Raw genomic sequence first — 26,460 nt, forward strand, 5'->3', positions numbered from 1 at the left:
CCAAAAAACCTACAGAGTGGGCTCCTGCAAATGCCGTTAGACGTCGGGGAAGGCCACGAAATAGTTAGCGCGACGAGTTAGACCGCTTTTCGAAACGGTGGCACGAACAAGTTAGAAACAGGAAGGAGTGGAAGAAGGGAAGAGAGGCCTTTGCGCTGCAGTGGGACGTTGCGGGCTATTAATAATAAATAATAATGAAAATGGAACCCTGTTTATACTGAGCCTTCTCAAAGAATAGAAAGCCTTCAGCGTGCATTCACTAGACACTTAGCATTTGTAACACCCGGTATTTCTCACAAGAGGACCTATGACCAAAGGCTGTCTTTCTTCAAAATCAACACTCTGAGAACTCGACGGAAACTACAAGATCTTGTGTTCCTTTACAAAATCATCAACACTAAAATAGCATGCCCAAATCTGTTAAGTTCAATAAATCTCACCGTACCATATAACTATTCTCGGAAGCCCATATCTAAATTATTTAATATAGCCCGTTACCGTACTAATCTGGGCCTACACTATCCTATTGCCATGATGTGTGCGACGTTCAACGAAGTTAATGACAAATTGCCAAACATCGATATTTTTAATGATTCCCCTCGATGCTACAAAAGTAAAGTGCTAAATCACTTTGGTTGTCGCTATAAGCGTTAAACAGTACTTACATTAATATTTTGTTAAAAAATGTGTTAATATATATATATAGTTTATAATTTATATAGTTTAGTATTAATATAGTTTGTTTGTTTCCATTTACGGTGAATGCTGTGTACGCATGTAATTGGCAAGCATATATACCAAGTATTTCTTTCTATTTATAATGTTGTCTGTAAAAGTTTAATATGTATTGCTGTATGTGTACCTAAATAAATAAATAAAATGTAAAACCATTTTTCCATTTTCCAACAAACTGTACGCTACTTGCGTCAAAGTAAAGGTGTTGCATTTGAGAAAAGACCAACGACGACCTGCCAGCCAATCATCATCAGTTTCACATGTGAACCCTGCGATTGGCTTCCTGGATTCAATTTTCAATATCTACCATTTATTTCGTACGCAATAAAACTCGTAATTCTTGTTACAACCGTAGGTACTTTAATTGCATACGCCCGGTAATGGAAACGTAATTTGCATTAAACCACTACAAAGGGATGTTTTGCAACGTTTATATAATTGCGTGTACTTACTACAATAATATTCTAGTGTATACAGCGCTTTATGTGACCAGGGCTAGTAATTCCTTTTAGAAATAATCTATAAATAACTTTGCACATTTTCATTACCTTATCTAAGTTTGCTTCGACTCTGCAATTACGTAAGTCCGGGCTCCCGTCATATAAACGATCTTCTAACTTGATCCCTGGCAAACCTACTTCTATATAATTATGCACAGTTTTAAAGAAATAATTTTAAAGTTTAAACGGATTATTATTTTATACTATATACATATTACACACAAGGCAAAGTTATAAAAAAGAGAACACGTTTGTATTAAGATGAATAATGAGGAATCGAATGGTGACAAGTGATCAGTCCTTAGCCAAATCAGTTTCACGGAATGGAACAAAGAGGATGGAAAAGCTTTTTTTTTTGACGTGACTTATTGTAAATTTGCGGCAGATGGCATTAACTACTTGGCCGGACAAATGGGGAGCGCTGAAGGCTCTCACCCGGTACAACGTTTAAGACAACAGGCCTGAGGGTGACCAGTTGGGCGCGAACCTCGGCTCAGGGCGTAGATAGATAGGCCCTAACGTGCATTTTGTATGAAAACCACTGTCCCCGGTTCAACTCCTCTCTCTTACTACTCCTCCTGCAAACAGATAACTACGATAGCTTTACTACTTACTTCACAAATTCCATTGGCACTTTACCGGCAAAGTATATTTTATGTGAGAGGTTGCAATTTTATCATTACTTTTCTCTCTCTCTATTTAAGAGCTGCGCTCTTGTCGGTGGAGTAACCGCCATTCCTCTCTTCTTCCCGCCAAAACCTTCACCTCCCGATACGGTACGACCTGCACCTTCTCTTTTATTTGTTTCATAAATGTTATCCTAAGTCTGACTAACCTAACTCGAAAAATGTCCTCCTAGGTCTACCCCTTCCTCTCTTCCCTTCAATTTTTCCTTCTATAATGTTTGTTATAAATGAATCGTGTCGTATCAGGTGGCCAATCATATTTCCTCTCCGGTTCTCTATAGTCTTCAATATGGTTCTCTTTTCTTCAACTCTTTCCAGCACTTTTTCATTTGACACCATTTCAGTCCAGCTTATACCCTCCATCCTTCGCCAACACCACATCTCAAACGCTTCCAACCATTACTTTTCATAAGATACAAATTCAAATACAAATATACTATTAATTATTAGCATTAAAATAAAAAGAAATAATTACAAAAGACTTAACTAGGTACATGGCAAATGGCGGCCTTATCGCTTAAAGCATTGCTTTCAAAAGTAGTTTTTCTTTGATAAATGCCCGATCTTACTAAGGTTTTTAGCTATCCTGTGATGACGAGGGATCTCCTTGCAGGATAATCGATAATTAACTTATTGCCCTGCAGGTTATAATACACAAGACGACCTATCAATATATTTTCACGCAGCTTCATGAGTCGTAAACTTTCCTGACGAGCGGTATACATTTTTTTTTGTCGCGGGGAAATGCCTATCGCATACCGTCCCGCCCCGGGTCAACGAGAGGGTTTTATTAAAAACACCATAGAAGGAAATAAAAACGTAAAATAGTGTGTCTTTCTGCAGCATAATCGCTCACGTCCCACCAGTGGGTCGCGACCCATAGTTTGGGAAACCCCAAACTAAAACATTAATTGTCAAACCATTGTAGACGATCGGCCTATTAAAAGGAAAGTGGATTTTAAAGTGGGAGTGTCAACTTTCCAAGTAAGTAGCCAAATCGTCACTCGGACAAGTTTAATGGAGAGGGTAATGAATAATAGACGGAATCGATTATGAAAGCTTATAATAGTACCGTTTTACAAAGACACATTAAAAGAGAATACAAACAGGAAATATAAAATTACAGCTTTTAAAACAGTTGATTGTTATCACGCGGGATATTTTCCGGTGGTTGGGCAAGTGAAATTATGAAAATATACAACAGCTAAAGCTATTACGCTTTGATTTATTTTTACTTTTTGACGTGACTTATTGGACAAATGGAGAGCGGTACAAAACATTTAAGACAACAGGCCTGAGGGTGCCCACATAGGCGCGAACCTACGGCACGAGCCTAGGGCATCGTCTGAGAAGATAATATTTGAAATAAGTAATTAATTGTGGGTCGATAGCGATAAGCGTTGAATGAGCGAAATCTTCGACCACGCGGGCCGGGTCGGTGTTGGGGTTCTGGAGTGTTTGTCGCCGCCTCTATGGCTAGAGTAATCGGGTCGTGGAGAACGATACTTTTCTGTACCGTCCCTAAGCGGGATGTATTCGGAAGCCGCAACGACCAGGGGATTTGAGTGGTGCGGAGCAGAATCAAAATAAGTTTTGAAGCTAATTTAAGCCATTGGGCAATAATTGGAAGCTAGTAAGCTAACACAATACTACTTAAGTAAGTACATAGTATTTACACGGAGAGGTTGAGTAAAGTGACCATTCCAACTGTTTATTTATTCGTCCCTAACCTGTTCGAATTCGAGACTAGATTGAAAACAAAATCAACATTAATCCTCTTTCACTAACTAAGTAAGACGCATTCGTTATAATGGATGTTGTATAAACATAATTAATGTCACATCGTGTTCGTCTTACACCATTGTCATTATTTTACATTATTCACATAAAAAATAAGTTTCGTCCACGAAGCATTTCTTTTTGACGTGGCTTATTTGCCGTACATGGCATTAACTACTAGGCCGGACAAACGGGGAGCGCTGAGCGCTCTCACACGGTTTCCAAGAAGCGAATTACTTTGTGAAAAGTTATTTATTACTTATCTAAGAAGTATCTCTGATAGTGTCGGGATGCATCTTATAGTCGAATCTCTTTAATGAATCTCTCATAATGAAAATCACGTTCTGGAAATGAGGTGTGGGATAAGTGGAAATAATCAGAACCCAATGAGGAAAACAGAGAAAATAATGAATTCGGACAGAAAGAGAGAGATCTAATATAATTGATGCTCAGATAATTAACCTACATAGTGCTGAAAAAGAAAAGGACGGGTAATCACAGGCATAAAATTTATGGAACACACGTCAATGTTAACCAGAAATCTAAAACAACCGTCTAAAAATTTTACATCGGCCAATAACCTATAACGATTTATTTCACCATAATGCATAAATATAATAAAAAAATATTGTACTTACCTATTTAAAATTAAAACTTCGCGTGTACTCTACACTGGTTGAACCTACATGCAAACGCACTCAGTATACTGTTGAAGCTGACTTGAATCCTGCGCACCAGGGCCTGCACCTCTTAAGCGTGGTGCTGTAGAAATATTTACACTCGCGCAGAACAAGATTTTGTATGACACCGCGTTGTGCCGCGAAATCTAACATTACAAATAGAGGTATATTAGTTGATAAATGTTCTACAGAATTTACCTTAACAGTTTTAAGACTAAACAGAAACCTTGTAAAAAAAGGTTATTATAAGTTTAATGACTATAAAAGATAGGAATGCTTGGGAACAACAGTCCGGGACCCAAAATTAGGCAGCCGAATTACTGAAATTATATTCAATGTATTTTTTTTTTCTTAAAAGAACGACTCACTTTTTCTTGCAGCTACATCTCTTCTATAAGTAAAGTATTATAAACCTACAGGATGTGTGAAATCTAACATTACATTTTGGGCGGTGAAACATATTTAATTAAAAGTGTAACTTATATTACTAACTGAATAAAGATATTTTTGAGTTTAAGTTTACAAAATGCCGCTGATGCAGTTCTGCTGTGTTTAGTGAACTTTAAGATATTTTGGTGTTAGTATGTTTTAAGACACTGCATCGTTTGACACATAACCAGTACAAGGTAAATACTACTAGGAAATGTAGGAGGGTATCTGAATTCTGTCGCTGGTAGATTCTACAAATTTCATGACGCTCATATCTGGGGCGGTAAGGCATGCATGAGAGTGTCGGTTTTAGATTTTATGGGCACGATTTAACGACAAGGCTTTGAGTGCAATTCTGTAATGAGCATTTGGACACCTCACGTGAAAATTTTAAGATTTGTAGTTGGTTATAATAATGTATTTTTAATAAAAAAAGACTTTCATCACTTCTGTCAAATCTTCAGGTTAGGTAAGCGGACCCTGAGAAAAACGGGAAAATGATGAATTAAGGGAGATGATGAATGAAGTAGTTGTATAACATTTTCATTAATATTAATTCTATTTAATATTATAAGTCCATTTGCTTATATTTTTTATATTGTTAACTTAACCTAAGTAGTTAATATTCATGTATCCTATTGAGATATCTACTTGCAAATAATACTTAAAACTTTATTTAACCCTTTCACGGACATAGATCATGGGTCATCGATGGTTCATAATAGGTAATATGACATCTTGGGATCGGAACGTTATTAGACGTTCTGTCCTTGAAAGTGTTAAAATATGCATAATCATGACACATGTAAGACACATGTCTCCTCGGTGGCGCAGCGGTTAACGCGCTCGGTCTGCGATTGTTGAAGTTAAGCAACTTTCGCTAAGGCCGGTCATAGGATGGGAGACCACAAAAAAAAAGTTTTCATCTCGAACTCCTCCGTGCTTCGGAAGGCACGTTAAGCCGTTGGTCCCGGCTGCATTAATAGTCGTTAATAACCACCAATCCGCACTGGGCCCGCGTGCTGGTTTAAGGCCCGATCTTCCTATCAATCCATAGGGAAGGCCCGTGCCCCAGCATTGGGGACGTTAATGGGCTGGTGATGATGATGACGATGACCCATGTAAGATCTTCTTGGTCTTCCCTTCCTCTCTTTCCTTCTAACTTCCCTTCTTTTTTATTTTAAATATAAATAAAACCGTTGTGTCTTATTAAGTGCCCAATCATCTTGCCTCTTCCGTCCTCTTCTGTTCGTCGTGTTTATCAAGTTTTTTATAAAGCATATTATGGCGCAGGGCATATCAACGCATCCAGGAGGTGGACTGGGCGGGGGTCCGGCGAGATGGCCACAACATCTTCACCAAGCTAATACGCACCCGAGATCCTCGGGACACGGAGACCACGGATGAAATAACCGTACCGGGGGGCAAGCAGCGTCTATCAGTAAGTAACATCCTTAAACTAAGTATTATTAAAAACGACACAAATTAAAAAAGAAAGAAACGTTTATTATAAAGGGACACCACAGCAACAAATATAAAACAAACAACAAATATACAATAAAAAACACGGAGTAACACATAACTTACAATAAGATTCCCATTGACATTCAGAATTTGCCTTTCAACTGTTTTAAGACAGTAGTTAAACAAAAACTTTACAAAAAAGGTTATTATAAAGTTAGTGATTATTTAGAAGATATTAATGCATGGGATTAACTGTCTGAGAACTGATATATTAGGCAGCTAAATTACTCAATTGTATACCAATATTTTATGTTTTATGTTTATTTTTTTAAAGAACGTCTAGGGCCCTGTGCCGAGGTTTTTCTTGCAGCTTCTTTTCCCCGGCTATACAGGTTGTGAGAAGCTGCAGTAGTTTTAGGCGGATGAGACGTTCGTTATGTAAAATTGACGATTCAAAGTGTAACTATGTTACCTACTGAATAAAGATATTTTTGAATTTGAATTTGAATTTGACTTACAATCAAACACATAATAAAAATAAAAAACAACAACAACACAAGAGTGAGCAATCTGTCTATATAATAGGGCTATCTGTATATAACCGCTTAACACCGAAAATACTGGATGCAGCGTCCACCCAATCTTTTAAAAAGCTCATAAAAGAGTGGTTGTTTAAAAACATATTCTATGAATTTAATGAATTTCTTTGATATAATAATGTATACACTTAATTAATGTACTTACCAATGACATGTAGCTTATGTTACCAGTAAAGATTTGTATTTGTATTAATCTAGCTCATCGGAAATTGCAGTGCAGTGCCACTGTCTTAGTGCATTTTTGTTAACACAGTTGGTTCGACCGTTATACACGGTGATACGGCTCACTACGTATCACGTAGGTCTACAGAAAGCTCGGTAAGGTGTGGATACTTACCTCTGACTACCCCCATAGGGATATGGTCGTAAGCGTGTGTTATGCGATATTTAATTGCGCCCTGAGGAAGCTCGCTAAGTGGTGGTCTCCACTGACCCAATTCGATAGTTCATTGGGTCACACATCTATACTTATAATAAATCTGTAGAGAGGTCAATTCTGTACATTAAATATTTTTTCAAAATAACTATCAGGGGGTGATAAGTGGTCGATACTGATGCCAAAAATGCAATCAGTAAAATTTTTGTCTGTCTGTCTGTCTGTCTGTCTGTCTGTCTGTCTGTCTGTATGTTCCTTATAGAAACAAAAACTACTGGACGGATTTTAATGAAACTTGGTACAATTATTCTTCACACTCCTGGACAGGTTATAGTATACTTTTCATCACGCTACAATCAATAGGAGCAGAGTAGTGAAGGGAAATCCTTTTGTATGAAAAATCTAAACCACTCAAGTTAGACGTTTGAAATTTGGCATGCAGGTACCTTAGATACCGTAGAGGTGCACTAAGAAAGGAATTCCCGAAATTCCTACGGGAACGGGAATTAGCGGGAAAATCCTTTTGTATGAAAAATCGAAACCATTCAAGTTAGACGTTTGAAATTTGGCATGCAGGTACCTTAGGTACCGTAGAGGTGCATTAAGAAAGGAATTCCCGAAATTCCTACGAGAACGGGAATTAGCGGGAAAATCCTTTTGTATGAAAAATCTAAACCATTCAAGTAAGATGTTTGAAATCTGTCATGCAGGTACCTTAGATACCGTAGAGGTGTACTAAGAAAGGAATTCGCGAAATTCCTACGGGAACGGGAATTAGCGGGAAAATCCTTTTGTATGAAAAATCTAAACCACTCAAGTTAGACGTTTGAAATTTGTCATGCAGGTACCATATGTACCGTAGAGGTGCACTAAGAAAGGAATTCCCAAAATTCTCACGGGAACGGGAATTAACGGGAAAATCCTTTTGTTTGAAAAATCTAATCCATTCAAGTTAGATGTTTGAAATTTGGCTCGCAGGTACCTTAGATACCGTAGAGGTGCACTAAGAAAGAAATTCCCGAAATTCCCACGGGAACGGGAATTAGCGGGAAAATCCTTTTGTATGAAAAATCTAAACCACTCAAGTTAGACGTTTGAAATTTGGCATGCAGGTACTTTAGTAAACTTAAAGCTTAGTTGCAACAGGATATTACAAAATTCCCACGGGAACGGTAGTTAGCGGGAAAAAACATTTGTATGAAAAAATCAAATCTAAATAAAAGGAGAAACTGACTGACTCAGTGACTGACATATCAACGCATAGCCTGAACGGTTAAACGTAGGCATTTGAAATTTGGAAGGGACATAGCTTAGGTACCGTAGAGGTGCACTAAGAAAGGAATTCCCGGAATTCCCACGGGAACGGAAATTAGCGGGAAAATCCTTTTGTATGAAAAATCTAAACCGCTTAAGTTAGACGCTTGAAATTTGGCATGCAGGTACCTTAGTTAACTTAAAGCTTAGTTGCAACAGGATATTGCAAAATTCCCACGGAAACGGGAGTTAGCGGGAAAAAAACATTTGTATGAAAAAATCGAAACCGCGTAGGATAGATGTTTTCAATTCAATTAAATTATTTATTGCATTCCATGTAGTACAATGGGGTGTTACATAGGCATAGGAACTAAAACATGGACCCTGTAGGGCACAGCAACGTTGAAGGGAAGAGAGGAAGTGTGTATTAAAATTAAAACTCAATGAACAATCAATTAAAATAAAAATCAATTCAATCAATTGATTCAATCTAGCATGCATGCATACCTTAGTAAATATAAAGTTTATTTTTTGCTGTATTTTGACCCAAGTTATGGGGAAAAAAATTGTATGAAAAAATCTAAACTGCATAAGTATGCACTCCCACACACACAAAGATCTCTCTCTTATATAACACGCCACGCGGACGAAGTCGCGGGCAAAAGCTAGTAAATTATAAAATGTTATTCTAGAAATAGAGTTCGTTTTAAGGTGATCAATAAACCGTATCATGTAAGACACATAACGTAGCATCACGCCCGCATCTCTGAAGTGGTAGGCAGAGGTTATAGATATATCCACTCCTCGTCAGCTGTGTGCAAGTCCCATGTAATAGGGAGGTGCAGCATTCATCTGACAAGATGTTAGAAGCACTCACATATTAAATCTGCCTCTGTAGATGATGTTAAATATTTGACATCTCTAAATGTATTTATTTCATTATTATAGAAAAAGAAATAAATGAAAGTAACACGTAAGAACACTGAATAAGATAAGATTCTCTCTCCTTGATAATAATGTAGTTAACAAAGGATTGAAGTTCTCTGTCTATTTAATTCAAACAACGTATTACACAAATTAAAATAAATCCATCCTTTAAGGTTTCTATCAATAGTGCTGTGAAAAAGTAAAGATTTCTCCTTTATGGAAATAACTAAACCACGCGTTTACGGGGTGGCCACAAACGTGTGGTCCCCACGGATAGATCGGTCGGCACGTAGGTAAACATAGGCTGTCACCCAATTTTATTATACGCCCTGTCGGTCTACGAAAATCTATAACTACAGGGCTATAAATAACTGAAAACTGAACGACCTTCATACGGCTCAAAACTTAACTTCCCCTCGTTCAATCGGACGGGGAATGGAGCATACTCCACTACGTTGCACTGCTATATGCCTTACTAGTTGTCACCCGCGACTTTGTCCACGTGCTTCTGTTATCGAGTAGTACCTTACAAATACAAAATACAAATACACTTTATTGCACCAAAATAAAAAGAAATAATGACCTTACCTAAATCGTTTGGTTTAGTTACCTTATGACCTTTTCTGTGCCCCTGATAATGTAAATCCATTATACTATAATTTACAAGTACTATAATATATGAACACACAATTCAACCCAGTTCAACCCAGTCAGAATAGACTAGAACAATAGCTGCTACTATGTTGGCCTTTTTGACGTCTACCCGCTCATGAAGTTTAATATAAATTAATAACTAGTTTGAAGGAGCAAATTTCTGTTCTTTATTGTCATGCAGCCAGCCATAAAATTTATTGAAACTTTTTAATCAGTATTACTTGCAATACTAAGGTAGTTCTAAACGTGGACGTATGTTACTATAATTGTTAACAAACTCAAAGTCCAATACAGAAACTAGTTTTTCATTTTACGCTTCTCACGAAAATTCCATCTTCACTTGTTTTCTTTTCAAAACTCCCGCCAAAACGTATTTTCTTAAAAAGTGAAAAGACGTTTCTTTCTTCAGAATTGCCAACATAATTGGTTCTAAATTCAAAAACTTATATGCTAGTCGCATTTGATTATTTTTTGTTTTCTAATAAATTGTAATTTTACGTCACCATTGTTGTTCTAAATAGTCAGGAAATGCCACAATCGCAAATTCTTATTACTTACGTACTTACTTTCTTAATGACAAACTTTTTTTTTAGCCTCGGGCGTCCTACCAGGAATGTCCTTTAGATCGAGTTTATTTTTTTCTTTTTCACTCTGTACTATGACACTGGATGTGACGCTTGACATTTTTTATGTACTTAGTAAAATTGTGAACCTACCCACTTGTGTACTTTTATACAAACAACTTCAGAGAAGGGCTATCTTAATCGGTAATTAGAACCAGGTCTCTTGAACAGGGGGGTTAAAAAGGCCAAATAGCAATTGCTTCGATGTGGCGTTTAAACCCCCCCAGTGGTTTAATGTCTGCTCAACGAGTTCGATTCATAAAGATACTTACATACATTTTACACAGATATAAATGTTAATTTGACAGATTTTTTTTTATTATATTATAATGTTAATTGAATATGTATTCAATAGCGGATTGGCTTTTGTCGTCGCAACACTAATCACCTGTTGAGCGAACGTAGTAATTGGTAGGACTGCAGCAGCAGTGGACTATAATGGGTTGATAATAACTTTGAGTCACATGATATCTTGTACTTACATATCTTGTCTATGATGTATATGTACCCTATCTGTATCTATACTTATGTAATATACTTACTTAACTGTAAATATACCGGTTTTGTTCGCCCATCATGCTTCTTATCGTGTGGGTTGTGAGATGGAATACCAACCACATCAACCCTGGTGTCAAGGTTATTATTGAGCCGCCAAAGGCGCCTAACATGGCTCATGTATTGACTACGTACTTACATCAGTAAATAACAATCGACCAACGGCTTAACGTGCCTTTCGAAGCACGGATCATCTTACTTTACCAAAGGCCCCTGACTCATGTCACGAATAGTCGTCAAAGTCGTTAAGTAGGTATATAGATAGCTACTTACATCAGTAAGTAGTAACCGGGACCAACGGTTTAACGTGCTTTCCGAAGTACGGATCATCTTACTTTCGGACAATCAGGTGACCAGCCAGTAATGTCCTAACCAAACTAGGGATCACAAAGTGATTTTTGTGACATGTCCCCACCGGGATTCGAACCCGGAGCCTCCGGATCGTGAGTTCAACGCTCAACCACTGGAACACGGAGGCCGGCTCATCATGCTAAAGCTACTGGACGTATTACTGGCGTACCTTTGCAATTTTATACATTTGAACAAATCATCTCTTCAAAGTTACCCCGTTTACACAGACAAACTTAGAACAGCTAAGTTAATAAAATAAAATAGACAAAACCTGATTGTATGCCTTGTCCGCAGCGATGCCTGACGACGATGGACCTGACTTCCCTGGGCGTGGGATCCTGTGTGGGCACCGGGATGTACCTGGTCGCCGGGATGGTAGCCAGGAAGTTCGCGGGCCCAGGCGTGGTCATCAGCTTCATCATAGCGGCAGTAGCTAGCATCTTCTCAGGTGACCTTCCTATACCGTAAAAGGGTGAAAACAGATCAAAGACGACTTCGAACTTTATTACCATTTCAATAAATTGCAATCTTCTCCGTGCCAAACATCGGTTCGTGGAAGACCGAGTAAGCAGTTTGTCGTTGTTGAACAATATTATACTTTATGTTAATGGCAATAAAGAAATGTCTACAGTGTTATTAAAAAGTAATCTCGTCGCTGCCTCCCGTTTTGTCACGCTTAAGGTAAAACGTGCGAATCAGTTTAACGCCTCACTAATATGAAACTTCTTTAATTATATAAAAAGCGGCCAAGTGTGAGTCGGACTCGCCCATGAAGGGTTCCGTAACAGCAAGTAACATAATATAAAAGTTTTTTTTTTTCGTTCCTATACTTGAGTTGTATGTTGTGTGCAATAAAGTATATTTGATTGATTGATTGATTGATTGAGTTGATTGAATGAAAAGTAAATTACGGTTTAAGATTTATGGTGTATTAAAAAAACTACTTACTAGATCTGGTTCAAACCAATTTTTGTTGGTAGTTTGCATGCTAATCTACATCATATATTTTTTTTAGTTTTATCCTCCTCTTATTTTAGAAGTTACAGGGGGGGTGACACACATTTTACCACTTTGGGAAGTGTCTCTCGCGCAAATTATTTAGTTTAGAAAAAAATGATGTTAGAAACCTCAATACCATTTTAGAAGACCTATCCATAGATACCCCACACGTATGGGTTTGATGAAAAAATTTTTTTGAGTTTCAGTTCTATGTATGGGGGCCCCCAAAATGTATTGTTTTTTTATATCATTGCGTAAAAATCTTAATGCGGTTCACATAATACACATGTTTATCAAGTTTCAACAGTATAGCTGTTATAGTTTCGGAGAAAAGTGGCTGTGACATACGGACGGACGGACAGACGGACGGACAGACATGACGAATCTATAAGGGTTCCGTTTTTTGCCATTAGGCTACGGAACCCTAAAAAGGTATTTAATTAATACGCAAGTATTATATTATTCTACTATGATAATATTTTTGTTCTATTTTTGATGAGATTAGACGGTGTAATGTCAAACTAACCGAATTTCCCACAGGATCGAGAGGGAAAGATGAAGGCCCTAGTGATTTTAGAGATAAAATTTCTTTATAATTGAAGATATTTGTTACATAAATTATAGATTAAAGTAATTAATAGCAGACAAAATAGACATTAACAATCTATTTAAGTAGTCAAATAAGTCCCCGCGGGTGGATCCGGGCGCAAAGGTGTTTTTATAATTATTTTCAAAGGTTCTCTATAATTTTTTTTTTAGTTTATTGTCCAAGGATAAACTTTCCGGCCAAGTAGTTAATGTCATTTTCGGCAAATCTACAATAAGTCACGTTAAAAAGGAAAAAAGCATAAACTTTATCAAAATATTTTAAACTGTACGTTATGTTACTTTAAAAAGCAACAATTAATTAAGTATTCAAAAAAGGCCGTTCGCTTTTATATACCGTACGCCATTTCCTTTCTATTTAAGAATTTTAAATAAACATCTTAGTAATTATCAAATAATAACATTTCAATATGATCCATTATAGTGATGGGAACAATAATCAGTTTCCGGACAATATACGGCTTTATTAAACTACATAAGCTCGTGGTTGTCCGTCGACGTCCATTCATTGTTATTTACAACTAGCTATTTCCCGCGGCTTCGCTCGCATTAAATTCGGGGTAACACGGTTCTCCGTTCCTAATGTACCAATTTTTAACTTCCGACTGCGTAAAGTCCCATAAAAAATTTCACCCCCTCTCCGAAAGGTTCAGGGCAGATTTCCAAAAAAAGAATGCACGTATTTTTGTTATTCACAAATAGTCCGCATACCAATTTTTCCTTCCTACCTTGGAAATGGCGGAATGCTCCATCAAACACCCACCCCCCATTTTAGGAAATTGGGGGTTCTTTTGAACCAAAAGTAGCTTGACAGAGACAAAAAGTAGCTTATGACACTCTCCATCCTTTCAACTACCTCAACTTAAAAAATCACGTCAATTTGTCGCTCCGTTTTGCCGTGATAGACAGACAAATAGACAGACACACACACATACACTTTCCCATTTATTCATGCATGAATCATGCTGCGTCAAATTGTCGGGTTTCGGTAACTTCGTGCACAATCGTAGTTTAAACCCTCCCTTTGACTCTCGATTTACGGCAGAAGACTCTTAATCTACACTGGCAAGCATTTACGCCCACGTGAGGTAGATTGAAAGGACAGATTACTTGCGTAAGTACTCCTTCAAAAGAGAGGTTTGTGCGAAGACGTAAAGCTAAAATGTTCATTCGGAACCAGTCAAAGACATTGAGCGAGAAATCACAGTGTGAAGTTATTAAATCCGAGCAGTCGCTTGTCGCGATATATCACATCACCTATCAGCTCCTTTGCTGATGTTCCTCTGTGCTCCCTTGTAGAGAGATGCGCGTCTGGCTTGAGATCCGAATATTACAACACTTCAAAATTACTTGAAACTTTAATAACTCGCGCTTCAAATGCGATTACTTACTTCAAGCAGCAGTCACTTGCATTTTCGTATTAACATCAAAGGCTTTTATTGCAAGCTTTGGTGTCAATCAGTATTGCTGCAGTCAATGTAGAAACGTACTTTAAGTTTGGCTCGTACGGTATATACGTATTTTTGGTTGATATAACGTTCATGTCTCTTATCATTATATTGTTGGAAACATTGTCAGTACTTATACAATATGTTTCCATTTTATACTTGAAGCTTCTGACTACGTACTCTAATAACAATACAGCTTAGTACCTGCCATAATCGGCTTAGGACGCCACTGTTCTGAAAGAGTACTAACAATATTATTATTGACTAGATGACAATACAGAAACTTGCAACGGAGCAGAGTAAATGTTGTGTGTAAAGCGCACTCGAATAAAATTGTTATATTTTTGAGTAAACTGGTTCTTGATCTACAAATAAGACTTACTACTTTACTTAGGTACAGGGCACTCTAGCATGTGCAAGAGTTGATTTAACTTCATCATCATCACTAATTTAAGAGCCACGCCCTTGTCGGTGTAGCATTCTCTATGCTATTTTTTTAGGGAAAAATAGGGCAGTAGTTTCCCTCTTGCCTTCCGCCCCGCAGTATTCTGTCTGACGCGAGTGAGATACCGCCCAGAGTAGTCAATTTCAAAGCCGCACTAGGACTCCTGTCCTCCACCTCTGAATAGTACTGACAGTCACTGCCGCCCTCTGTCAGGTTCCAGGTAACAGTCCCAGGCAGGCATGCATTGTCAGACCGATGGCTCCTGTCTCCGCATTTGTTACCGGGTCAAGGTCTTCACCCGTATTCCTGGGGAAGGGTTCTATGTTATACCCCGAAGGTCTGGGTTCCTATCCGATCTCAGCCAACATCTCCCTCCAGCCTGAAGTACGAGGCACCCTACCCCGCAGCAAGGGCGCACCGAACAGGTATTGCCCCAATGCAGTGGAGGGGAAGAGAAGATGACCCTGTCCCTCCTGGGGCCGGGTTAATGGGTGATTTTAGTTGTATCGAAATAAATCCTACTATTATCGTTTTTTTATCGTAATATTAGTTTTATGACACACATTGTATTCACGTGTGTGTGATATTTAGGTCAAAGTAATTCCATTAGAAACTCGTGAGGAAGCAGACTAGGTACAGTCATGAGCAACATAATGTACCCACTTTAGGACTCTGTCGCACTAACATATTTGACATTTAGTGAGACTTACAGTTCAATTTGTCAAAAAAGTTAATGTGACATGGTATCAAATTGTATATTTATTAATGCTCGTGACCGTACACTACATATAAGTACGTATAGTTGTGTTTTTGTTGTGTTGTAGAGTACAAAAATTACAGTATTTAATTTAAATAGATTATGATACCTATATTATAAATAAATATTACCTATATTATTAATTTTATTTTAGGTTATACTTGCCTGTAATTTTCATATCCGCCATTAAGGAAAAGGACGAGTAATCGACTGGCTAACAGCTGCTAATCATCCGTCCCTTTTATTTTCGGCGGGTAAGAATATGACAGGTATAACTTAAAATAATATTAGAAGCTGTCTGTTGATCAGCACCTATATGTCAATTATTGACACAGCCTGTGGTTCCAGGGGCCTGCTATGCCGAATTCGGAGTGCGGGTACCGAATACCACCGGGTCGGCCTACATGTATTCATACGTGACCGTCGGAGAGTTCATCGCTTTCATCATCGGATGGAACATGGTCCTAGAATATTTGGTAAGTGTACATGGCACACGAAAATCCTAGATCTATAAACAGATGTCCCACTTCATGATGATAATGATGATTATAGTCTGACAGAAAGCTCGGTGGGTGTGGGTACTTGGATCATCTTGCGATGGATGTACCTCTGACTACCCCAATTGGAATATAATATGCCTATGGTTAGGCACTGGATGAAGGCACTAATGATGCCTGATTCTGGTGCCTATGATAAATAATGATAGTGTGTTTATAGGTGTTGTACTACTAACATAGAATTAAGTTTCATTGTTACTAACACTTTAATATTTAATTTGATTGTTAACTAACCTAGTAAGTAAGTGCATTGTTACTAACAAATTATGGATGTATACGTATTATCCGAAATAAATTGTTTTGAATTGAATTGAATAATCATAAACTGATGTGTATAGTACGTCTAGTTACAAGTGTGTTATCATCAACGTTGAAAATCTTTGAATTTTTTCGGGAATTAACTGTTTAGCAAGTAGGTATTTAAATCTTTCATCTGTACAATGAATTTTTATTGGAGAAGGTTGGAGAACCTTAAAGGCGATACCAACCTGATTAGTGGCGACCTCAATCTGGCTAGGCCGCGCCGCAGATCAGCGCGCGTCCGACGCCGTCCTACCCCGCTTGCCTTTCCTCGGTCGATACCGACTTAAATGGAAACCACAGGTGCATATTTATACCCTCGTATCTCATATCTTGCAAAATATTAAGACGACTTACTCCCTCCAACGGTATCAAATTAAGCCAACAACTTTATCAAAGCCTCAAAGCTCTGCGTCGACAGCCGCTATTCACGACAGCTTAAAATACTTTTATCCCTAAAAGTCGCCGGAAAATATTATGTCATTTGAAGTTGCTAATGTAATAGAGCACGACAAAATAAGTGAAAAAGCATGTTGGATTTATCTCTTGGCGAAAAATTGGGCTATTTAAAATACTTTCTCCTCCAATGGCGATAGATACAGTTCCAACAGAGACTAATAAACCAACAAATACTAATAAAGTTAGTATAAGGATCCCTAATGCATAAGAGTAGTTCGTCTTAAAGAGTAGATACTAAATGGGGTTGTGTCGTCGAAAAATATTTTGTTCTCGAGTTTGTAGTGTGGTTTATGATCGGCCGGTTCGATAAGACAGACAATTTTCCAGGAACCGACTCTAGTCGTGACAAGGTTCTAAAGGCTTGTACACACGGACGAAACGTTATGTGATACGCAACAGCCCTGTTTGCATGTGTACCACTAATGAACACCGAACACTGTCGTGAACACTGTGCCCGGTCGTTTGTCGTGTCGTGTGTGTTCGGGAACAACATTGGTGGCATTACAATGTGTATGTTATGATTTTGAAGGCCTAACCAAGATGCTATCGCGGTCTACGGCAATCATTTATACCTACCGCCAGCATGTTAACGCAGCGCATAGCCGAACGTATACGAAGTTATAGGGACGAAAATATTATGGATTTGACATATGTCACGCGACATGATAGGTACCTATGTATCATGACCATGACACGTGTTCGAAAAACGCCATGACGGATACCATGTGTCAAACGATATACTTTCCCCTGGGACCTCCCATAATAATGGGAGAATTGTACAAAAATCGTAGAGATTTTTTTTACGAATATTGTGGAAGTAACTAAAAAGTAATATCAGAAATCAGAATCATTTATTCAACGTAATTATCATGGATGAACTTGTTGAAGGTCAATGTAACATTTTTGAATTTACGTCATTTCGCAAGGTGTTATGGCTGAGGAGAAGAAATGACAAGAAACTGCAACAGCAACACATCTATACAATAAACCGCTAATATAATAAAACTCACCTTCTATACTTTTATAACATATATATTTTCCTCTACTTTGACAATCAAATATAATTTTATAACAATCCAAATTTGCATCTACGTCCCTCCATCTTCTCACCCAAAAAAAAACCATCTCCCGCCTACAAACATTTTTCTTTTACCATATTTTTAATTCCGGCCAGTGTTGCAATCTCTCGTAAACATTTTACTCGATTAGAATTGACCTTACACTGTATAGGTACCTAATTCATTGTCTCCTTCAAACGGTGACAGGAGGCTACTGAAATTGAGAGTAAAGATTTGTCGACCTGCATTCGTGTTCGCTTTGCCATTTGCGTCCATACCTAAGGACCTTTTCGACTTTGATGTTCGTGGATCACAATGTTCGTGTTCTGTGATGTGTAAAAAATAAATGAGGAAAAAGGCGCAAAATGTATGTACTTCAAAAGAGTTTTATAACCTAACGTAAACATTTTTACAATAAAATACCAGATAATATTTTAAATTTGTCAGAAAATAATTTAAAGCTCATGTGAAACTTACTATGTAAATAAAAAAGCTTATTATGAGATTAATGACTACCTAAATGATAAAATTGTCTGGTAAAGAATGTGTTCCTCTTGTTATTAAATAACTTGTAATGTATATCCTCATTGGTTTTTAAAAGATGTGTTTAGTTTCTTGTCATTTCTTCTACTCAGCCATAACACCTTGCGAAATGACGTAAATTCAAATATGTTACATTGATCTTCAACAAGTTTATCCATGATAATTACGTTGAATAAATGATACTGATTTCTGATTTCTAACTTTTAGGCAGATAAAACCAGAGAACAAGAAAGAACAATTTGAAAAAGTAAAGCATCCAGTGTCCTTGGTATTATAGAGTTTTTACAACGGGAACATTTCCACTTTGGAAACATTCGTGGGAACAGCATATCACTGTTCGACTTCGTGTCCACGATATTCGTCTTTGTCTGTGTGTCTCGCCTTCGTAGCGCGTCCTGTGTCCACTGATAGCCCCGTGACCTTCAACTGGGCTATATTGATTTTTAAATAACTCGAGCAACGCCTGCTTTAAAACTAGATGAGAAACTAGTTTAATTATATCTATTCTGAAGACACATTTTATAATCTACAGTTTAATAAGTAGTTTGATTAATTTGGTTGATGCAAAAGAATGCAGAATGGTGTAAGAGATTCAAGAGATTAAGAAAAAGAAATATCCGGGAAGTTCTGAAAGCTGTCAAGTTATTCAAACTAGGCTGTATGGGCGAAGTTCCCTTTGCCTGGCCGAATGGGCAAAAAAAAATCAAGCTATATTTAACGGAGTATATTATGTCTACCGTTTGGGATATGCAACAGGAAATAGAGGAAATAGAGATTGATGTAATAAATAATTATGTTATTACAGTATTTTTATGTTGTTAGTAGTGTTGTATGTTATTGTAGTGGAATAGAGCACTGAAACTGTATGCAGATAGAATAAGGAGAAGAGAATGTGTGATTCATGCAATAATATTAGCTATATTAATATTACAATTACTTACATCGAAGTCAAATTAAAAAAGTACCTTCATTGTTCTAGTAATAGAAGTAGACACTTCTGCAAAGTGTAACCATAATATTACCTTTGAACAAAGATATTTTGGACTCTGTCAAAACAAGGGTTAATGTTAATAGTAATATTTTTGTTATAGATTGGAACCAGCGCCTGCGCCCGCGCACTCAGCGCCTGCTTCGACTCCCTTTGTGACGGCGCCATAGGAAACACACTCGCCTCGTTCTTTGGAACCATATACGGTATGTTCAAATAATATTTATATTTATTTCTAACATCGTCTCCCTAGTATTATCCCGTTTTCCACAGGGTCCGCTTACCTAACCTGAAGATTTCACAGGTCCGGTTTTTTATAGAAGCGACTGCCTGTCTGAACTTCTAACCCGCGAACGGAAAACCGGCCCAATACAGATTAGGTCACATACCTCCGAAAATGCATTTCTCGGGAATGTGGGTTTCCTCGCGATGTTTTCCTTCACCACTAAGCATGTGACAATCATTTATGATCCAAACATGAACTCTAAATCAAATTCGACAGGTTGGTTTAGGCCTGAGCTAGATTCGAACCTGCGACCTCAAAGTGAGAGGCCAGCGTTCAATAAACTAAGGCTACTACGGCTCCAATTGTGTCCTTTTTAACATGACGAACTAATGTCATGGGCGATAGCTGATCCCTTATCACAATAAGATTCATCATATCCAGCTTACGACATCGTATCAACAGTGGTTGCAAGTTGTCTTTGATTACTTGTGGCTCTGCCTACCCCATTAGGGATTACGAGTGAGTTTATGTATTTATGTAGAACTCAGCGTTGCCAGACGTCCCGATTTTGGCGGGATGTCCCGATTTTTAAATCAAAATTTAATGTCCCGCACGGGACAGGCTCAGTCCCGCTTTTCGGGAATAACTCAACCGTGCGTGCAACGTACTGAGAAAGCGTGGGCGGATGGCTCAGACAAGTGTGGACTGGCCGTCTGGCCGGCGGTAGGGTAAATCTGATTAAAAATATCATATTTTTATTAGCATACATTTTTTATGGATATCTTTGCTATCTATTGTCACGTAAACGTAATTTGAACTCAAATTAAAAGATTCAAGATCCTTTTATTTTATATATTTTTTTTTACTTTGTCCCGCTGTCGACGAAAGAATCCCGCTTTTTTTACTCAAAAAGTTCCAAAATCCAACGCTGGTAGAACTATAAATAATCAGTAGAGAAATTGCAATCTCTCTTGATAAGAAATGCCAAGATAGACATCAAGAGCAGCCCATTGCCTATTATAATGCAGGTCCACCAAATTAGAAGAGACACAATCCCTCTGTCGGTTTTAATACATTCCCGGGGAGATAAGCGAATGCGAAAATGCTGAATGCGTGAAGATTATTTAACCCTGGGACAATTCAGGCCTTATTTTATGCATTGTATCACTGCGACCTATTGCGATCGTTCAGGACAGATGGAATATTAGTTAATGTACCTATATGCGCACCACTAACGAACATCAAACACTGAATCCTAAGAGATATCTAATCTAATCTAGCCTACAAGATCCCACTGCTGGGCAAAGGCCTCCCCTTCCTCTTTCCATTTTTCGTCCTGTGCGTACTCCGGCCAGTCCCTCCGACAAGCGTCCACGTCGTCACGCCATGTCTTTCGAGGTCTACCACGACGCCTGTACCCGTCATGAGGCACCCAATGCGTGACGATCCGTGCCCACCGCTCAGGGTGCATGCGACAAACTGGTCCGGCCCAATCCCATTTGAGTCTCGCGGCTTTTCGTCCCACATCAGCGTACTTACCCGTTTTTGTTTCTACACATGTAGTCTGTACGTGTGTTCCAGGCTTAATAAATAGCATCGTGCAGGAAAATCTTAGGTAAAATAGTGGGAATATGATAAAGCTCGCTGCTTCATTTTCTCTTTCTATGTAGTCAAGTAAAGCCTTAATTGGATTTGAAGTTTCTTTGCCAGTAGTATTGTTTGCTTGCATTGTTGAAATGCTGAAGATTTAACGGACAAGAGGAATAAAATCATTCTTGTTTCCGGGAGTCTGGGTTAAAAACATGAATTGTTTCCTTAAACCATTACTGGTTACACACGGTTCACCACATCCATCTTTAGTATCATTATGTGGGTGCAACTTGTCTTCTCATTGCTTGTGGTTCTGCCCACCCCGTTAGGGCTTACGGGCGTGGATTTATGTATATACGTTTGTGCATCAGCGCTCTCTGTAAGGATATACAATTCATAAACAACACCGCAGGCGCTGCGCTCCGTAATAGTTTCCAAGCAGATTGGAGTTATCTTATTTAGCATAACCACTCCTGACTCCGACCAATAGCCATGATTGACAGCACTAGATGAAACTGAAGCTGTCAGTAGCATAGACGAACTCATGTTAGCGGATCACCGGTATAGACCACTGAATTGTTATTGCAATCAAATTCCAATAAGGATACGTGGAGGTAGTACGTGCTTTACAGAGAAGGAAACCATTCCGAAGCCGTTATGCCCGAGAAAATCATTTCCGCCAAGTAAGAGAGATAATAGTATTATCTAAATTCTCTTAAATCGGGCCCATTGCAGCTGCGAATGTAGAGTTAGTTAGAGATTATGTAACTGTTTCTAGCGGCCATTCCGGAAAACTTTTTCGTTATGATAATCATTTCCCATTCGTATGTAAATGCTCCGTCAGCAATTTATGCTGGTTTATGGTTCTATGCCGTTTGTACGAGTACACTGTTAATTTGCATCACAGACGATACGGGCCTTTTCGTTGATTTCCACAACTAGTGGTAAGTAGTCCTAACAAAATACAATAAGTGAAATAAAGTAGGAAAAGAGCTTCTTCTTATCGTATGGGTTGTGAGGTGGAATACCAACCTCATTAACCCTGGCGTCAGGGTTGTTACTGAGCCGCCAAAGGCGCCTAAAATGGCTCATGTAACGACTACTTACTTACATCAGTAAGTAAGCCTTCCGAAGTACGGATCATCTTACCTTCGGACAATCAGGTGATCAGCTTGTAATGTCCTTAACAAACTAGGGATCACAAAGTGATTTTTGTGATATTTCCCCACCGGGATTCCAACCTGGGCCTCCGGAAAATGGCGACTTCGTATCATGGAACAGTTACATTTTTTAAAAAATTACATATTTCAACATAATAGGTTAAGTCGAATTTTATGATTTAAACAAGACTTGTAGATATTCCTAGTAGCTAGATTTACATAAGGCTAAATGCGTTTATCCTTTTTAACCGACTTCAAAAAAGAAGGAGGTCATTTATGGTCCGAATGAATTGTCCGTGCGGGTCTCGGGGATGTAGTCGACCAATTTTGTCAAATCTACGGATTTGTCCGGTTTGTTGGCTACGAACAAACGAACATCTATACCATATCTACGCCTTTTTGAGTCAACCAACTTAATAATTATATGACAAAGTAAACAACTGTCAATTACAGATTATGCAGGAAAAAAGTTAGGGATATATTTTTACAAAAGCGACTGCCTGTCTGACCGTCCAACCCGCGAAGGGAAAACCAGCCCAATACAGGTTAGGTCACAAACCTCCGAAACGCATTTCTCGGGAAAGTATGTGGGTTTCCTCACGATGTTTTCCTTCACCGCTGAGCACGTGATAATCAAGTCAGAACACTCAACTAGTGTCTGGTATATAAACTCATGCCTATTTCCCACCGGGGTAGCCAGAGCCTATGGAATTCCATTTGCTTCGATCCTGACACTTGCCGTGCTTCCTCCACATTCATCAATCGTTTCATACACGCACGCCGGTTCAGAGTAGACCGCACTGAAGCTTTTCTAAGGACATTTCCAATTTGGACAATGTACCTGGTAATAATTTAACGAAGTCATATTCAAATAAAATGTAGTAACATAACAAGCTGCCTGTATACATCCCACTGCTGGGCACAGGCCTCCCCTCAATCAACCGGAGGGGGTAAAATGTAGTAACAGTTTCACGAAAATATACGAGAGGGAATTATTTTCGAGGGTACCCACCTGAAATGTTTTAGCAACACATTATGTTCGCAAATCATAATAGGTTCCCGTTCTCGTGGAATCAAGTTTCCGCGAGTTATAATGGAAACGGTTACGTTTCATATTAGAATATACATTATAATATATAATGAACTATTGACTAACTTCTACGTTGTTGTTGTTGTAAGAAAGAAAAATAACAAATGTTTTTTTTTCTTTCTTTCTTTTTTCTTTCTTTCTTTCTTTCCTTCCTTCCTTCCTTCTTTCTTTCTTTCTTTCTTACTACGTTGTTGTTGCCCCGTTTCTATGTTGGGCTGAACGCCATACGGTTCATCATATCTTAAAACTTCGTACCGAAAGTGGCGATTTGTTGTCTTCTGATTACTTGCGGCACTGCTCACCCCATCAGGGATGGTGGACGTGAGCTTATGTTTATATGTCACACTTAATTGAGATGTCACTGTTACAATCAAGCAATTACTTTGAGGGTAACCACATCAATAACTAATTACGTAACATGCGAAGTGTTAACTCAATTACCTACATGCGTTTGTCTTTAATGTGGCAGAAACACCTCTTGCTTTATATATCCACTAGTTCTATAATGATAGCTATATCGGCGTCTATAACGGCCTCTGTGGTTCAGTGGTTGAGTAGGGCTCACGATCCGGAGGTCTAGGTGTTTGTGTCCTGATTTTACCACCTGCCACCATGCGGTCCATCATGATATCCTATCTTAGAACATCCTTTGAAAAGCGAAATAATATACCATAATAATAGTTAGTTACTTACTTACATAAATTGAGGAGCTTAGTGGTGCAGCGGTAAACGCGGTCGGTCTGCGATTGTGAAGTTAAGCAACTTTCGCAAAGGCCGGTCATAGGATAGGTGGCCACAAAAAAAAAGTTTTCATCTCGAGCTCCTCCGTGCTTCCGAAGGCACGTTAAGCCGTTGGTCCCGGTTGCATTAGCAATCGTTAATAACCATCAATCCGCACTGGGCCCGCGTGATGGTTTAAGGGCCGATCTCCCTATCCATCCATAGGGAAGGCCCGTGCCCCTGCAGTGGGGATGTTAATGGGCTGGTGACGACTTACATAAAATTATCATCTTCATCCTCGCCTTTACTCCACTCGTAATTGCTTCGGCACAACGTGTAGGTAAGTATTCTTCTTCCATTCATCTCTCTCGGTCATCTCAGCACAATCCATCTATACTTTCTTGAGTTGTCCCCACAGATCATACAATCAAGGGAGGTATAAGGACTAAATTACATGAGTCCGCAAGTCGCCTGTTCATTTTCATCAGCGTGTGAAGCCACCGCACATACACATCTACTTGGATCGCTACATCGATTTACCACACGTTCATTGCGTAATAATACAAGCGCACCTTGTGGCTACGCGATACCAAAGAAACAATGAATGCCGTGGAAAGTTTTATGATACGATCGTTGCCTCAGTAAAATTTTCGTTTTGTTCATATTTCAGTCTCACCGGCTATGTTCGCGTGGCATCTCTCTATATTAAGAACTGTGTGGATGTCCCCTACCTCTATAGGTATCCACTCACCTCAAAATCTGCCTATTGTAAAACCGTTTTTTTTTTTTTTTTTTTTTTGACGTGACTTATTGTAGATTTGCCGCAGATGGCATTAACTACTTGGCCGGACAAATGGGGAGCGCTGAAGGCTCTCACCCGGTACAACGTTTAAGACAACAGGCCTGAGGGTGCCCAGTTGGGCGCGAACCTCGGCTCAGGGCGTCGTCTGAGAGGAAAAATATTTGAAAGAATTAATCGACCCTAGTGGGCCGATAGCGATAAGCGCTGAATGAGGGAAATCGTCGACCACGCCGGCGGGGTCGGTATCGGGGTCCTGAAGTGTTTGGTGTCGCGAGCTGATTGGCTGCCTCTATGGCTAGAGTAATCGGGTCGTCGGGATCGTATATTACGTCCTTCGGACGCCGATACTTTTCAGTACCGTCCCTAAGCGGGATGTATTCGGAAGCCGCAACTACCAGGGGATTTGGGTGGTGCGGAGCAGAATCGAAAAAACGTTTGGAAGCTAATTTGAGCCATTGGGCAATGGTTGGCAGACCTAGGTCAATGTGCAGATTTTCATTGCGAAGGAACCACGGAGCTCCCGTGGCTTTCCGCATGAAACGATTTTGTATTACCTGTAGACGGTGGATTTGAGAGGGACTCGCATGAGCGAAAACTACCCCTGCATAGGTCATGATCGGACGGATGCAAGTCGTGTAGATTTTGACCTTATTCCTAAGGGACAATTTACTTCGCTTGTTAAGGAGACAGTGAAGACGGCCCATTACAAACGCGGCGCGATCGCGCACACGTTTGATATGGGCCTTGAAAGTAAGACGTCTATCTAAGACTACGCCGAGATATTTGACTTGCTCCTCCCAAGGGATTGGCTTGCCAAACATCTTAATGATTTTAAGTTGACGGCGTGACCGTGGCGTGTTATAATAGCCCTTTGAAAAGTACACCGCTGCACTTTTCTCCGGGTTTACCTCGATTCTCCATTTGCGAAACCACTTGCCCAAGGCATTGGCCGCGCGTTGGAGGATTCCGGTCATCATAACTCGACCACGGCACGAAGAATAGATGGCTGTATCATCCGCAAATAAAGCTAATTCGGTATTAGGGGATTTGGGAATGTCACTAGTATACAATGAAAATAGTAAAGGGGAGAGGACGGAGCC

The 26,460-nt window shown here is 39.0% G+C and overlaps 1 protein-coding gene across 1 annotated transcript in view; it reads left to right on the forward strand.

Moving 5' to 3' along the window:
* The window catches only part of LOC126380772 (probable cationic amino acid transporter), a 168,700-nt gene that overhangs the window by 65,922 nt on the left and 76,318 nt on the right, over positions 1–26,460 (forward strand). Inside the window, exons 3-6 of the mRNA XM_050030371.1 lie at positions 6,103–6,250; positions 11,907–12,060; positions 16,216–16,343; positions 19,876–19,978. Coding sequence (XP_049886328.1) covers positions 6,103–6,250; positions 11,907–12,060; positions 16,216–16,343; positions 19,876–19,978 — 533 coding nt within the window. The remainder of the gene's footprint in view (positions 1–6,102; positions 6,251–11,906; positions 12,061–16,215; positions 16,344–19,875; positions 19,979–26,460) is intronic.

This window comes from Pectinophora gossypiella, chromosome Z (assembly GCF_024362695.1).
Source record: "Pectinophora gossypiella chromosome Z, ilPecGoss1.1, whole genome shotgun sequence".
Taxonomy (NCBI): domain Eukaryota; kingdom Metazoa; phylum Arthropoda; class Insecta; order Lepidoptera; family Gelechiidae; genus Pectinophora; species Pectinophora gossypiella.